This window comes from Hirundo rustica, chromosome 3 (assembly GCF_015227805.2).
Source record: "Hirundo rustica isolate bHirRus1 chromosome 3, bHirRus1.pri.v3, whole genome shotgun sequence".
NCBI classification, from domain to species: domain Eukaryota; kingdom Metazoa; phylum Chordata; class Aves; order Passeriformes; family Hirundinidae; genus Hirundo; species Hirundo rustica.
This window is the reverse complement of record NC_053452.1, coordinates 98937419-98952481: the sequence shown is the minus strand read 5'-3', so window position 1 is coordinate 98952481 and position 15063 is coordinate 98937419. Positions and strand designations below refer to the sequence as shown.

The following is a 15063-nucleotide window of genomic DNA, read 5'->3' as shown; positions in this document are numbered from 1 at the left end:
ACATATCTACTCTCCCTGTAAACACAGGCAAATAACTTTGAGGCCAGAAACAGAATTCAATGGAGAAACAGAGCTATTCAGGGAAAGTTGGTAGAAAAGGTAGGACTCAACACCAGGGAAGCAGAAGTGAAAACAAACATAAATGACCAGAGTTCAAAAGGAAAGGGCAAACACTACAAATGCAGTGAAAGTTCTTTCTCTAGGAAAAGGGAGAATAAGCAAGCATACGATTTTCTTTCACATGAGAGAAAGAAAGGCATAGTCCCCATACGGAAGGGCATAAGCAACCTTTTCCCACCCCAAAAACCAACTGGAAACCACGTAGCCATATTGGTGCATCATCTAAATCAGGCTACTATGTGCAAATTGGGGTACTGTTGCATGGACCATGTGGGAGCAGCTTAGGTCATCACCAGGTGACAATAGCTGCTGGTTATTAAGTTCCTTATTATGTTAACATGCCTGTCCAGGACACTGTAGCACTTCAAGAGCTGATTCCCAAGTCTTTCAGCCACCCTTGCTGGATAGATAGACAGCCTTCAGAGGCCACAGTATACCAGTACAGAGAGGAACAAGTAGCTCCTGGACATACTGAAACACAGAAAGGAAGCCTGAAGAAGGTGGAAGCAAGAATGGGTAGCCTGGGAAGAACAGAGATTGCCTGAGCAACAAGGGATCATGTTGTTAGGAAAGCTAACATGCCCCAAGAGAATTAAATCTGGTCAGGGACATCAACGGCAACAAGAAAAGCTTCTTTAAGTACATCAGTGATAAAAGGAAAATGTGCATCCTCTCTGCAAGGAAACAGGAGACCCGTTCAACACGCTCAAGAGATGGGCCTGTGCAAACCTCATGAAATTTAACACCAAGAGCAAGATCCTGCACCTGGTTTGGGGCAATCCCAAGCACAAACACAGACTGGGCAGTGAATGGATCAAGAACAGCCCTGAGAAGAAGAATATGTTGGTTGATGAGAAACTCAACATGAGCCAGCCACGTGCCCTTGCAGCCCAGAAATCCAACCACATCCTGACATCAAAAGAAGCATGGCCAGCAGGTTAAAGGAAGTAATTCTATCCCTCTACTCCTCTCTCATGAGAGCCTACCTGCTGTGCTGCATCCAGCTCTGTGACCTCCAACATAACAAAAATGTGGATCTGTTGGAATGGGTCCAGAGGAGCGCTAATGAACATGATCAGAGCTGGACTGAAGAAGCTTTCTAATCAACACAGGCTGAAAGGGTCAGGCTTCTTCAGCCTGGAGAAGGCTCCTGAGACACCTTCGAGCACCTTCCATTACCTCCAAGGGGTAGGGCTAAAATAAAACTGGAACGGGACTTTTTACAAGGACATGTACCGATAAGGCAAGGCAGAAAGGCTTCTAACTGAAAGAAGGTAGGTTTATATTAGATACCACGAATTCTTTACTGTGAGACACTGGAATAGGTTTCCCAGAGTTGTGGATGCCCCATTCCTGGAGATGTTTAAGGACAGGTTGGATGGGGCTTTAAACAACCTTATCTAGAGGAAGGTGTCCCTGGGGAGGCGGGGGGGTGGGGGCTAGCGTACATCATCCTTAAGGTCCCTTAAAAAACCAAACCATTCTATGTTTTTATACAGCAAGACACTGATTAGGCCAGCTACTTCAGCTTAACCCATTACACCACTTTTCCTCAGCCTTTAAATTCAAGTTAAACACATTGACACAACTACAAGTAGTGTAGTTCTTGTATTCAAATCAACCCAAAAACCACCCAGATAAAATCCATCTGGTTGTAAAAGGACAATAAAAAGTTTTTAGAAAACAGAAAAACTACACTAATATATTTCTATACTTTGCATATTTAGTTGGCATTATCTTTGTATCTGTAAGAGGATTAAACACAATACCTATTTAAAACTACAGTGGTTATTTAAAAATCTTAAGAGAAGATGACAAGGCCCTGATTCTCCCTTTGATTTAGCAAAGCATCCAATGGTATCAGCATCTCCCAACCAGATTTTTCCAAATGATGAAAATTCCCAATACCCAAACTCCTTAAGAAATCAGTATTGGAGCTCAATTGCCAGAGCTCTGTTTATTGCAGGCCATCACAAATGCTGTTCTAGTTACTGAAAGTAAAAGCTGCCTCACTAACCAGCCCTTATTAGGCCTCCCATGGCACTGCCCAAGACTCCTAAAAGTGGCAAGGAGATGCAGCAGATACAGGAGTCCTCCACATACAGGCATGCACACAAGCATGCCAAGTGCCCTCCTCTGCTCTTGGGGCAGCATAATGATGCATCCTATTCCCTTTAGTTCACCTTATAGTACCTGTTTAGCCAAGAAAATAGGAAACTACTTTATTAAGCATTAAGACAATCCTAGTAAAACACAGCCTGTAGATGTGCCCCTGTGAAAATACCCATCTGCCATTTGAACTTCTTAGCACCACCCCAGCACCTCTGACCTCGGCAGGCACAGAGAGCAGCAGCTCTCCTTACCGTCTGTGTGGTACATGAGATGTATGGTGGGAAGGATCAGCGTGGCCACATCAATACAGGATTAACTTTATTTGTAACCCTGTAAAACTTGGCCTTCTAACTTCATCAGTGATGTTGAACTAATTTTTTTTTTTCTTGGTATAAAAATTTATAAGCAGCATTCACTGCAACAATTGTGCTTTTTCTGTTTGTCCCCTCTAAAACTGAAAATCTCCTCAGTGCTTGGATTTAATTCTATTTTTACTGCTCCAGGGGCAGATCACAACTGAGCCACACATGTTAACTCAATATGCAGTAATTAAAAACATTAGCTATTTATCATTTAGCAACATCAAGTAGCAACTGCCTGACACTAAGCTTAAGAATGATTTTCCGGAAAACAAGAAAGAGTAACTGTAAGGTAGTAAAGGGGATACAGTCATAGACTTAACAAATCCAACAAACTTTCTCCTCTGGATGGCAATACATAAATAAGGTCCTCTGCTTGCACCTCTGTAGGGGATAGAGCACTAGCCCATAGATGTTCATGTCAGCAGGGGTTTCACAGCAGCACCCTCAAGGCAAGCAGCAAGGGGCAGGGCAAAGGCACTTTGTTAAGCAGCAGTGAATTATTCACACTGATCAATGCTGCAGTCAGCCCCTACTGGAGACAGCGAAAGTCACACTCCCTCAGCCTGACCAGCAGCCTTCATAACTTCCTGCAATCAACACCTTTTTTCCTGTCATTCTGATAAACGTCTAGTGGCTTAGGATAGCACATCCCACAGACTGGAAGAGGTCTAGCTTTTTAGCACAGGTCTGACCTTCAGATGTAATTGAGAATCAAACTCAGGTCTCTCATTTGGAAAATTCAGGAAAAATAGAGGAATAGGAAATAGATTAATTCAGTCCACAATGCAGGAGTGATAGGATTTCCTTTGAACACTGCTTGGCATGAGATCACTACACTGAAACTCACCAGTTGTTCCCACTTACACCCAAGAGGGGCTACTCAGACATGATGTTATCATATATCAAGCTACCCTGTTAAAACAAGATAGGTCAAGCACTTACCACCTTAAACTTCAAGCAAATTCTGTTAAGACTAGAATTGTGACATCTACACACTTTTTCAAAGAAAAATTACCAGGGATCAGTCTTCCTCACAGGCAAAAATATTTGAAGACTTTGTGAAAGGATTAATATGAAATAAACAATTGAAGCTTTAAGGTCAGGTGAAAGTCTCATGACCATTTAACAGATGTAAACATCTTGCTTCTCATTTGGAGCTACTACAGGAAAAGAACTCCAGTATCTGGCTGTCTCTCCACACTGATACTACCCAAATACTACTGCTGCAGTCCTGATACAGAATGCCCCAGAGAAGCTGATGAAACTCATGATCAATCACATGTTCAGAGTTCAACTGTGCCAGCACATAAAAGGTGTAGGAAAAGTCTAGCATCATCTCACATGGAGTTTGCTTAGGTTAAGGTAACATTTGACACCAGCATCCCATCAGCCTCATTAGCACTTGACCAGATGGCATCAAACTGATTTTCCAGATTGCAGGCATGCATTTAGTATGCTTGGCAAGGGACAGAGGGAGTTGTCTGACTGTATCACTGACACAAACACACAAGGGAGTCTGTAAATAAAGGTAAACTAAGACTAAAGTCTTTTGCAAATACACAGCCTTGTATTTTTATACCACAAAAATTCACCTTTCCTTGTAGCTTAGCTGATGTAAAAAATCCATAGAGCTTTGACAGCATTATCCTTTCCCTCAAAGAACTTGCTTTGTATGGGGCCATTGTGAGCCTTTGCATATCATATAGTTCAAGAAGGCTTGCAACAAGAGCCAAGAATCTATAGCCAGCTGGCAATGCCTGGGAACATTTGCAATCTTTGTTCAGTTTACTGGATTTCTCCTCTCCTGCTTACCCCCTTCCCAGTGCTTCCAAAGAAACTCACCTGACATTTTTATTGCTATGAAGAGACGAAACCCGAGTTACATTTCCCTACAAAACAGGAAATGCTGCCTAGCAAAGCCTGCTGAGGATCACCCCCTTGCAGAGGTTACACGGCCCCAGCAGACTCACCTGCCTCTAACTAAAGGTAGTTGACATGTGGCAAGTCTCCAAATACTCCCCAAGCTGCTTCTTCAGCCCACACCAGCTAAGGTCTATTGGCACAGGCTGCCATCTGTGACTGTTTTAGCGGAAAGCTTAGTAACGTGTCTGACTCAAGACTGTATTTTTGGGGGACAAGGTGGCATTTCCAATCTGAATAATACCCATTTTTGCAATGAAAACTTGAATTCAAAAGTTATGGCTCCTCTACTGTCAGATCTTTTACAATTATTCTCCACAAAAGCAAACAGGATTTGAGGTTATCATACACCTACAACTCCTCTCATCTAATTCTAAGTGAAGCTGATGCATTCACTTCTGCTGAATCATTCAAGATGACTAAAAAAGTCAAGGAATAAATAAGGAATTAAGCTATACTCCAGAGACAGAAGTTTGAAAAGGACATAGGCTAAGGCCTCAAAGTAAACAAACTTCTTCAAAGATACAGCCTGCTTTTTGTGCAAATATTCAAGCCTTGTCAGCAAGTAACAGGAAATTAGCTATAAATTTCAATAGGGGACGCTTTCCTTCTCTTTGCATTCTCATCACCAACAGTAACAGCACAGGGCTACCCGTCCGGCCCTACTATGTCATGCCATAACTTTTATTTAAAGTCTTCATTTTTTCAATGCGAAAACAATGCAGAACTTGTTCTAACCTTTTAGCTCTCCATAGCTAAAGAAGTGTCAAATGGGAAGCAAGCAAAACTACTGTAAATGGAAAAAGGAAGGTACAAAGACCCCGTGAGTGGCACTTTTCCTCCATCTACTCTCAAGCAGGAAAATGCAAGTTACAAAGAGCTCCTGTCACACAACTTGTTCCCAACTTAGCTCTCTGTAACAGACTGAAAATTAGCTGTCTTTTACTGTATTAAACCCTTACTCCTAATACTGTTTAGTACAATCAAGTACTAAATTCATATAATTTGCTGAGAACTTTACACGACCAACTCTACACTCCCTTCTGAGCTTGTGTAGTGTTCTTTAACACAGATACTGAAGTCAAAAAATGCGTTTGAGACATTATCAGCCTTCAGAAGCTAAAACATCTAGTCCTTCCCCATCTCTCCCTATATCACCAAGAATGTACAGAACCATGTTAAAACATCATCTAAAAAAAAAAAAACCTAAACATCTCTTGAAAGCAAGATCAATACCTAAAAAACCTTGTCATTTTTGTCCAGTGATGTAATCAAGCACTCAGAAGCAAAAATTCCTTCCCATTTCAGTCTCATAAAGGTGAGAAGTTACACAGCCTGCTTTTAGGTAAGAACTGGTAAGAAATGTTGCCATGTAGAACAAGTTAAGTGACCTCAAAATCAACCTATACCTCCCCCCAACACATTTCCTAAGAATTCAAACCCCTTATCCAGATGTAATTTCTACATATTTTATGAGTCACACACCACCTGCTAGTTCTTCCAGTGTCAGGAACGTGTAGGTCTCCAACTGGTATCTCGCAAAACTCAGGAGTTCCACTGCTCTACAGCAATTCTCCACATTTTCCCCACGTGAGATTTGGAATACTTAGGTTTTCCACAAATTCTTTTTGCAGACTCTGGACTCTTATCCAGTTGTGTTGCAACAGTGACAAGAAAAACCTAAGAGGGCTACCATTAAAATGCTGGGAACTTAATACTTTGATTCATAGGTGTCACTCTCCAGACAGTGGTGAAGTGCCATGAACCAGTTAATCCCCATCTGTGTTTATGGAATTCAAAATTTAAATGAAATTACTCTGTTATATGAACAGTTGTTTATTCAGCCATTTTTTGCATTTTACAGCTGGAATTCTGGAAATTCAAACACCACATCTTTCCCTGTGAGCTTCTTGTACACACCAGAAAATGTTTCCACCTGTGAAGACAAATAAATCTTGCTTATACATGCTGTGTAAACAAGTAACTCTAAGTTAACATACTTAAGGTACCATACTGTTAACATACTCAAGGTGCCATACTTAAGGTATCATACTGTTTGACAGTGCATCTCCACTCTGAGACCAATTATTTTCTTCTCGATTAAGGTAGCTGAGGATTTACACAAAAGAAACATTTGCTCTAGAGTATTTGGGACCTCTCTGATTTGCATCAATGTGAGACCCTGAGAGCTGAGCAGGCCCAAACATGAGTCTCCCATTCCCCACCCCCCCACCAGAAAAAAATCAAGTGAAGTGCAAGCTTTACTGAGCACATCTGTTAAAGGTCAAAACTAAGTGCTTCACTTGAAAAAACAAAAAAAGAAAAACACACACAAAGAAAACAACCCAACCAACCCATATATATACAGAAAACCCAATAAAACACTGTCTGGTCCCATGAGGGATTCAATGTAACTACTTTATAATCCAGGAGCTTCAAAAAGTTGAAAAAGAGCTTGAGTTTCGAACTGTCTTGCCTCTATATCAGCACTGTACTCCAAATACAAATCTTCACAAGCCAAAAGACAAGTCTTTTGCTGTATCCCTAAACAGTCTCTTAGGGATGCCAGGTCACCCTCACCTGCATGAGAAAGTAAGTTTTTTTATTTACCTTGTGTTCAACATTGTTCTGTTGTGCTTTGTCCAGATGGACTTTTATAAGCCTGCTGCCGTCCAGTTTTACGCGGATTCTCTTGCCCACGATTTCACTTGGGAAGACGAGGTCCTCAAGAATAGCATCGTGCACGGCAGTAAGTGTACGGCTGAAATACCACATTTAGAGCGTTAAAACACATCCTCTTGAAAATTCTACAGTTTGACAAGGCTTACATCTTCCACAGAACGCTTTGGCTGAAAATTCAATGTCATTTTTTCTCTTTAATGCCATAGTGTGACAATACAACACTATCAGAGGGCATGCAAAAAGAAAAGCTAAAATCTACAGAATGCAGAAACTTCATGACTGCACAAGAAAAAGTAGCCAGGTTTCTGACCTTTTAGATCACACACAGTTTTGTAGCAACAGCCCTGAAATAGTCTTCTATTTCTACACACAATTAATACTTAAATCAGAATCAAACTGCTCCATCCGCAGCTCTGCCAGAGACATTGACTGGAAGAGTTTAAGTATGTAAGTATCCTCAGCTGCAGAGTACATTTATTGGACCCAATTTTCGAAACACTGGTTTTGTCATCTGCCTAAACCGAAGCAGCTTAGAAGACCAAGGTAATAGAGAAAAAGACTAGCTTGTCAACTGAGACCATGCTTACAAGACTGTTGAAATCTACATGCATGTTCCTGAACTGCCCAGAAGTGAGCCAACATGAGAAAAGCTGGCCCAGGGTATTTTACATGAATCTAGAGGACTAGTAAGTCTTCCAACCTGCAGCACCCTGATCTGCATTTTCAGGGCAGAATCACTACTAACACCTGTGTGTACAGCAGCACTTCACACCTGCTGAGACTGGCATAGCTAAGGGACACAGACAACAACACAGCAGCCTGATCTCATCTCAGGCTGAGACAGGGGCAGTCCTGCACACCTGCCTTCCCTCATGCAGTGGCAGTGTGCTACTCAAACACAAATGCCAACTTCTCTAACCACTGTGGAGTGCCGGTTTTAATAGAACAGAGTCCTCCAGAGGTAGGACTGCAGCTATATTGAGTACTGTGAAACTGTACTTTTTAAAATCCATGCCTGAAGACTGCAAAATACAGTAGCACATGACACAGGTATAATACTGGGGGAGGCAGGGAAAAGCTACAAGACATGCCATGTCATAAATAGGACAAACTTTTAAGACACAGACCTACATAATGATATAGCAACATATAGGTGAGGGACTGGCATCCACAGAGACACAGCAGTGTTGCACATCTAGCAATCAATGGCAGGGAGGCCATTTAACACAAATGACTATACTATTGCTACCAAATTCATATCCGGAGGGACTGGTACTCGTACCTACACCCCTCCCCAGCCACTCTCTCCCTCATTGCATCCCCTTTCAGTGTGCCAGCCTTGACTTCTGCACAGTCTAACATGTCATGTGGAAGAGGCTCTTCCTACAACTTAAAAAAAACATAGCTCTTGTCAGCACACTGTGGTAACAGAGACAGCAGGTTAGAATTCCTTAAGCCAGCACTGCTAGCTAAATATTTGCTACAGCTGTAGCTGGAAATACTAATTGAGTGCTAAGAAATGCAACACAGTGCCCAAAGGTGAGCTTTCTACTGAACACTTTAGCAGTCAAATGACAGATACTACTTCAAGCAGGAGGAAAAAGGACAAGACCACCCAATCACTTGAATAACTTCCTAAAAACTCAACTAACCATTACTTGACTAAACTATCAGGAACAAAAGGAGACTCTCATACTGAATCAGTACCATTTACTAACCTCCTCGGACGCTTTTGCTTGTTTTTTGTGCGGCTTTTTCTTGTTGGCTTGGGCAGAATCCTCCTCTGTTAAGACAAGAGAAAAACAAGGCAGCATTTCTCAGTATCTAGTGGTTACAATGAACTCAAAATACCCCCAGCACATGCACCTTCTCACCCCACAATAGAAACTGATGCATGAACAGGCAAAGCAGTAGACTTAAGTATGCTTAAGGTTACATCAGCATCAGAAACTAGAGAACTAGAGTTGCTTGCATAAGGTGAAGTACTGTACTGCTGTATTTCTCAATTACTACTCCTGTATTCAGTGCACTGAAATAAAAAATTTGTACTTCATCCCCTCTCCCCGGGAATAGAATACAACTACAGTAGTGTCTCATTAGCACTGTGAACACACTTCTTTGGGAACAGAAATCCCAGGGAATTTTAAACTTCTGTTAGACTGAACCTCTGGTGCAAACCAGAGTAGTGAGCTCAGTTCCACAGACAGCTAGGTGACATCTGAGATTGAAATGCCAGTTTTAATAATAAGATCTATTGCACAATCCAGATCAAATCCTGATTTAAATATAACCTGTTTCAAAATTAGGACCTAAATGTTAGGTCAGTAAAATTTATTTTCTACTTTTAGCTACCTGCAATATTCTCTACCATCACATCACAGCTTCTCCATGACTGTATTCATGATGGGGGTACCATAATCCAAACTGGGTCATGTCATACTCAAAAGCAAATGTTCCCTTCTAAAATACAGATTACTCAACTGATAAGGAATTCTCAAGGGATTACAGAATCACAGAATCTTACAAAATCACAGAAAATGCAGAGCTGGAAAAGATCGACAAGGACTATCAAGTCCAGCTCCTAGCCCTGCACAGGACATCCCCACAAGTCACAGCACCATGTATCAGAAAGTATTGCCCAAACACTCCTTCCGCTCTGTCAGGCTGGTGCTGTGATCACTTCCCCAGGGGCCCATTCCAGTGCCCAACCACCCTCTGGTGACAAACCTTTAGGTGAAGTCAGCCAGAGGCATTTCATTAAAAAAAAAATCTTCTTGGCCATATAAAGATTCAGGGTAAGACGCTCTGGCTCTTAAAACTGTATTAAAAATTTTCAGCTAGCTTCAGTTTAGCCAAATGTCCACTCTGCAGCTAGATCCCTAGTTTGTCCAACCCTTAAGTGCTGCCCAGAGATCCCTCCAACACCTTTTCACCTTAGCTCCTGCCATATATTTAGAACATGCATGAGGGTTTTTTTTTCCTTCCTTTCCTAGTAACTTAAATTTTAAGTGCTTAGATTTTTTAAATGTAGAAAAGTTTCTATTAATATTTGCTCCCTTTTATTTTAAGCTTTATGTGTCAAACTTCTGAAGGAGTAAGAGAGGGCAAAACAAGAAAGTTATATTCTCCATGAAAGAACTTTGCAACTCACCAAATTTCCACTGCTGCCAACTGAAAACATTTTAGCTAACATCCACCACTCATTACATTTCTTGCTGGTACAATGACTTACTATCACTGTTACCTTGAATGAGTAATGCAACACTGAACATGCATAAGCCTGGACTAGATCACCTCCAGAGCTACCTTCAAATCAACATTTTTGTGATTCTAAGAGTTTTTTTTTTTACCTGAGCAATGAACACCACATGTTTTCCACTAAATTTCTTCTCCAGCTCCCGAACTAGCCGCACCTGAATCTTCTGGAAGGACTTCAGCTGAGGAACTGGCACGAAGATAATGATGGCTTTTCTGCCACCACCTACTTCAATTTCCTGAAACAGAAGTAATTAATACATAAGCATTAGCTGGGGGTTGAGAAGTCATGTTTGGTTTGACTGTGAATCCTCTGAGCACAAGTATTGATAGTTTTGCTTCTGACTCTGTGGGGCGGAGAGTGCATCAGAGAGCAGTACCTGCCTTAATGCTCTACAAAGCACTGAAAAGAAAAACCTTCTTTTCACTTCAGATCACTTGTTTTATCGAGAACAAGTGATCAGGCAATAAATTCCACCAACCCCTTTCAGAATCACATCCTCTGAACAGCAAAGCCCATTCCTTCTGTAGGATGAGACTCAGGTGCTATAATTCTAACTATACTGAATGCTTGCCATCACATCTGCACTTGCGCTGATACAAAGTTTCAACAATTATTTGACTCTAATGCGGACTCCAGACAAAGTTTAGGAGAACAAATCTCTTCCTTTTAATCTACTGCTTCATGGAAATCACCTTCTGTCCACCACCTGCCTAGGCCTCCATCACTACTCAATCACAGCTTTTGTCACCCTCCAAATACCAACAGGATTACAATACACTAGGACAGGTTACTTCTCCCCCGGTTTATCTCTCCAGTAGTTGATCAAATCCAAAGTTTCCACAGGCTTACAAGGCACTTCTCCCATGAAACTGGCTGCAGAGGCATCCTCATTCTCCAACTGAATGGAAGGATGGATTGTTTCTCACCAGCCACCTTCTCATATGAGCCAACTCAGATGCCCATAGGAGATGTCTCACAAAATCAAGCAGCTTGGTAAACAAGGAAGACGTTTCTAAAAGCTCTTCACTAAGGACAGCTGGCACTGCTGTACTTCCAGAGAGATGTGGGTTCTTCTGAAGGCCTCTCAGCTCATACACCAAGCTGCTTTTTACATTCCCAGATTCTTTAACTCAATTCTAAGCAGTCAGGCCCCTGTGTCTGTACTGGTGCGTCAGGGCAAGAACCAAAAGCAGCCCATTAAAGTTTCTGATTGCATTGATCAGCTCCATTGCTGCCATCCAGTCTCCCAGGCTGACGAACTCTAACACTAATTTTCCTTCTCCTTTTCCACTAATTGCCTTCTTCTCTTTCTTTCTCGATGTTTCAGCCGCCTGCATGATCTAAAACTGAAATGTACAGGCAGGCTAAGCTACACGGTCAAGTCAGTCTATTGCCTTAACCCACCTACCACGTATTAATTGCACATAAGAGACTCACAATTTTTTTTTTTTTTTTGCAAAGAGTATTGCAGTTTATCTTTCTTATTAAGCTTCTGTTACACATACATTTCCAGCCAACATCTACATGCAAAAAGCTAGTCCGCAGAGACAAAAAGTAGAATCACCATTTTTAAACACTTTTAATTAACGCACAAAATTGTTATTTGGGCTTTTACAGAGACTTTTCAGACTAGTTCCTACAGAAATGACTATTACAGAATCCTATGTGCTAGCAGCAAATACCAGAAGATAAACCACAACAGCACATAAAAAAGCCTACACAGGCTGTAAGGGTTTAAGACAGCATTCACCTAGCACGTCAACATCCACAAAAATTAAACATACACAGAACAAGTCACCACCCACTTCTTAGTGGAGAAGCTCCAGCCTACCTTAGCTGCTGTGATGTTCAACTCCCGCAGTTGAGCTTTTAAGTCGGAGTTCATTTCCAACTCCAGCAGAGCCTACAAAAGTAAAGTTGAGAAACAATCCATTACACACACTTCAGTTCGTGAGAACACTTGAGAGGAAAGTGTGTCCACAGTGCCAAAGAGCAGATATAGACTTTTAACCACAGTCATCATCAAAGACTTCCTGTAAGACACACCAACATCCAAGAAGTTTAACTGATGGAAACAAAAGCTAACTGACTCAGTTCTCAAGTAAAACTAGGAAACAATACAGGCTGACAGGATCAACCTCAAAGTTTAAGGTCTGGACAACTGTCTCAATAATGTGAAGGCAGTTACAGAAGAGCACAAGGAAAAGCCACATACCTGGGATATACCAGACTCGAATTCATCTGGCTTCTCGCCATTAGGCTTCACAATCTTGGCGCTAGAGCTGAACATGGCCTTTCTGCAATGCAAAAGAACACTTCGGCTGTCACCCTGCATGTATCACCTGTCCCAAACACAGCCAGGACTCTGCAATCCGACTACGCAGCCACACAATCCAAAACTAAGCCAGAGAAGGGCCCACGGGCCGGGCCAGGCCCAGCCCCAGCGCGTCGTAACAGAGGGTGCCTACCAGGCCACAGGAAAAGCGTCCCGGGGAGCGCGGGGCCTGCCCACCCCGGGGCCCGCTGCAGGGCCCCGGGAGCCCACGGAAGCGGCACCACCACTCACAGAGCCCCGCGGGCCGCCCGACGGGGGAGCGGCACTGCTGGGCTCTGCTCCCGGCCCCGGTCCCCTCATCCGGGGAGCCCGCCGGCCCAGAGACGAGGGAAACCCCGCCAGCGGGCCACCCCCGGGCCCGGGCGCCCCGGCGGCCATCGGGCCCCGGATGGGCGGTAATCGGGCGCATCCCCACGCCGCGGTGCCGCGGGGGGGCCCGCTCCACGCCCAGTCCCGTATCACGGCGGCCCCAGCGCGAGAACGGCGGCCCCGGCCCGGACACCCACCTCGCTCCGCGCCGGCCGGGAAAAGGGAGAGCTCTCGCGAGAGCAGCACAGATCGCGGCCCGGGAAGGCGCTGGCCCCGCCCACCCGGGTGAAGCCAAAGCAGGAAGAAGGGCAGGACGGGCCCTGCGAACACATCACGAACCCGCTGCAGCGAAGCCCGAGTGGACATTTAGAGTCCTGGCACGGGGGCGCGGCTGGCACATGCGCAGTGCTGCGGAGAGCGGCGGGCGGTTGAGAGTTGGTCTCTCGTCCTGTCTCAACCTCTTGCGCTTCCTGTGGCCGGGAGCGAAGGACAGGGAAGGGGGCAGCCTGCTCTGCGCTGGTCCTCGCTGTTTCGCCTAGCCTTCGCCGTGGGCCGCCCCCGCCGCCCCTCTCACAGGCGGAGCTCTCGGCCTCTGGTATCGAAATGCCGCTCGTGTGAAGAGCCGGCAGAATCTCGGCCTTGGTACCGCGGTGCGCTCGGTTTGCGCAGCCCGCGGAGGAAGCGCGGCTCTGCCTGCGCCGCGGAGCTCCCTCTGTTCCTCCGTCCCTCCCGCCAGGGTTGTGCACGACGGCAGCGGCCACCGCTCGAAGAACGGTGGGAGAGTGGACGGTGCTTTTCCCTGCCCTCTCCGTTCAACATTCCACGTTAATTAAGTGGCGTGGGAGTTCACCCTGATGTTGAGTCCTTTTCAAGACGGAAGAGACGTGATGGAGCAGTGTTGGCACAGTCACCCCTAGCCTGCAGCGAGCCGTTGTGCTGGAGAGCCACGGCCAAAACCACTCCAGGGAGCGTGCTGGCAACCCGGGAGTGTGGGCAGTCGCCTGGCTTTGGTTTTTGCTTGCCTCTGTAAACGTGACCTCTCAGTTGTTTCCGCTAAGACAGTGTCACAGTGATCACAGTTACCAGAATGTTACTAGACTAGAAATAATGCATGAGTCTTCAGCTGTGTTCAGGTACTAACTCAAGGTGAGAGTTCTGGGCTCAATATACTGTATCATCACTAGAAGCACTCTTCTTTTATACTGTGTTATTATCTAACAAAGAAGGCTCTAATAGCACTTGCACACTGATAAACAGAACAAGCTGTACTTTTAATTTTGAAAGAAGTGATTTGCATATTGATTCAAGTAAAAGGGCCTGCATATATGTCTAACTGAAGTGGAGCTAAAACCTTGCCTCGACAAAAGAACCTCATCTTGACACTTCCCTGTTGGCAGATTCAGTTTTCTTGCTCAAGGGAAAGTCCCACTTGGAGGCAGGTGTGCAACTTGGAGGCAGGAATGGGGTTCAGAGCACTGGTTCTGTGCTCACATTCCCCAGATTACCCTAAGAGCAATCGGCTAAAGCTTGTAGGAACACATTTGCTATTACCATGTAATGCTGTGTGTAGTCTGTTACTTTACAAAATGCAATACTGTAGTAATAAGCTCTTGTAAACAAAAAACTAACAAAGACAACAAAGACAACATCATCCCAGACTAAACAACTTTAGCATCTGGAAAAGGCAGCTCGTCATGTTTTCTAACATTTGTGGATTTTCACTAAACTTAGGATAGCCAGAAAAGCGGATTGTTCAGTGCCCGTTTTTCTCACAAGTCACTCTTCTTTCCTAGCATTAATTCAATGAATGGGAAAAACTGCTCAGCTTATACTGATAGGCAGGATTAGTATTTATAGATATTTGGATTGGCTAAACAACAGTGATCAGGATCTGACTGAAGAGTGCTAGAAAGATAAGGAAACATCTCACCAGTCCAGTAGTATGCACTCAGTTTATACTGAGA

General features: G+C 43.9%; 1 protein-coding gene across 1 annotated transcript; it reads right to left on the bottom strand.

Moving 5' to 3' along the window:
- Window positions 1-6334: 6334 nt before the first annotated feature.
- RPS7 (ribosomal protein S7) lies at window positions 6335-13435 on the bottom strand. The gene is made up of 7 exons (XM_040060582.2): window positions 13297-13435; window positions 12671-12752; window positions 12287-12358; window positions 10547-10690; window positions 8915-8979; window positions 7125-7275; window positions 6335-6450 (listed from the first exon to the last, which is right to left on the bottom strand). Exons 2-7 carry the CDS (start codon window positions 12743-12745, stop codon window positions 6373-6375), a joined length of 585 nt encoding a protein of 194 aa, XP_039916516.1. The 5' UTR covers window positions 12746-12752; window positions 13297-13435; the 3' UTR covers window positions 6335-6372.
- Between the last annotated feature and the right edge of the window lie 1628 nt (window positions 13436-15063).

Excerpts from the sequence above, each read along its gene's own strand:
- RPS7 (XM_040060582.2), bottom strand. The coding sequence starts at position 12,745 with ATGTTCAGCTCTAGCGCCAAGATTGTGAAGCCTAATGGCGAGAAGCCA. Across the intron at positions 10,691-12,286 it reads TGAACATCACAGCAGCTAAG|GAAATTGAAGTAGGTGGTGG; the intron begins GTAGGCTGGAGC and ends CTTCTGTTTCAG. Across the intron at positions 7,276-8,914 it reads AAGCAAAAGCGTCCGAGGAG|CCGTACACTTACTGCCGTGC; the intron begins GTTAGTAAATGG and ends GTGGTATTTCAG.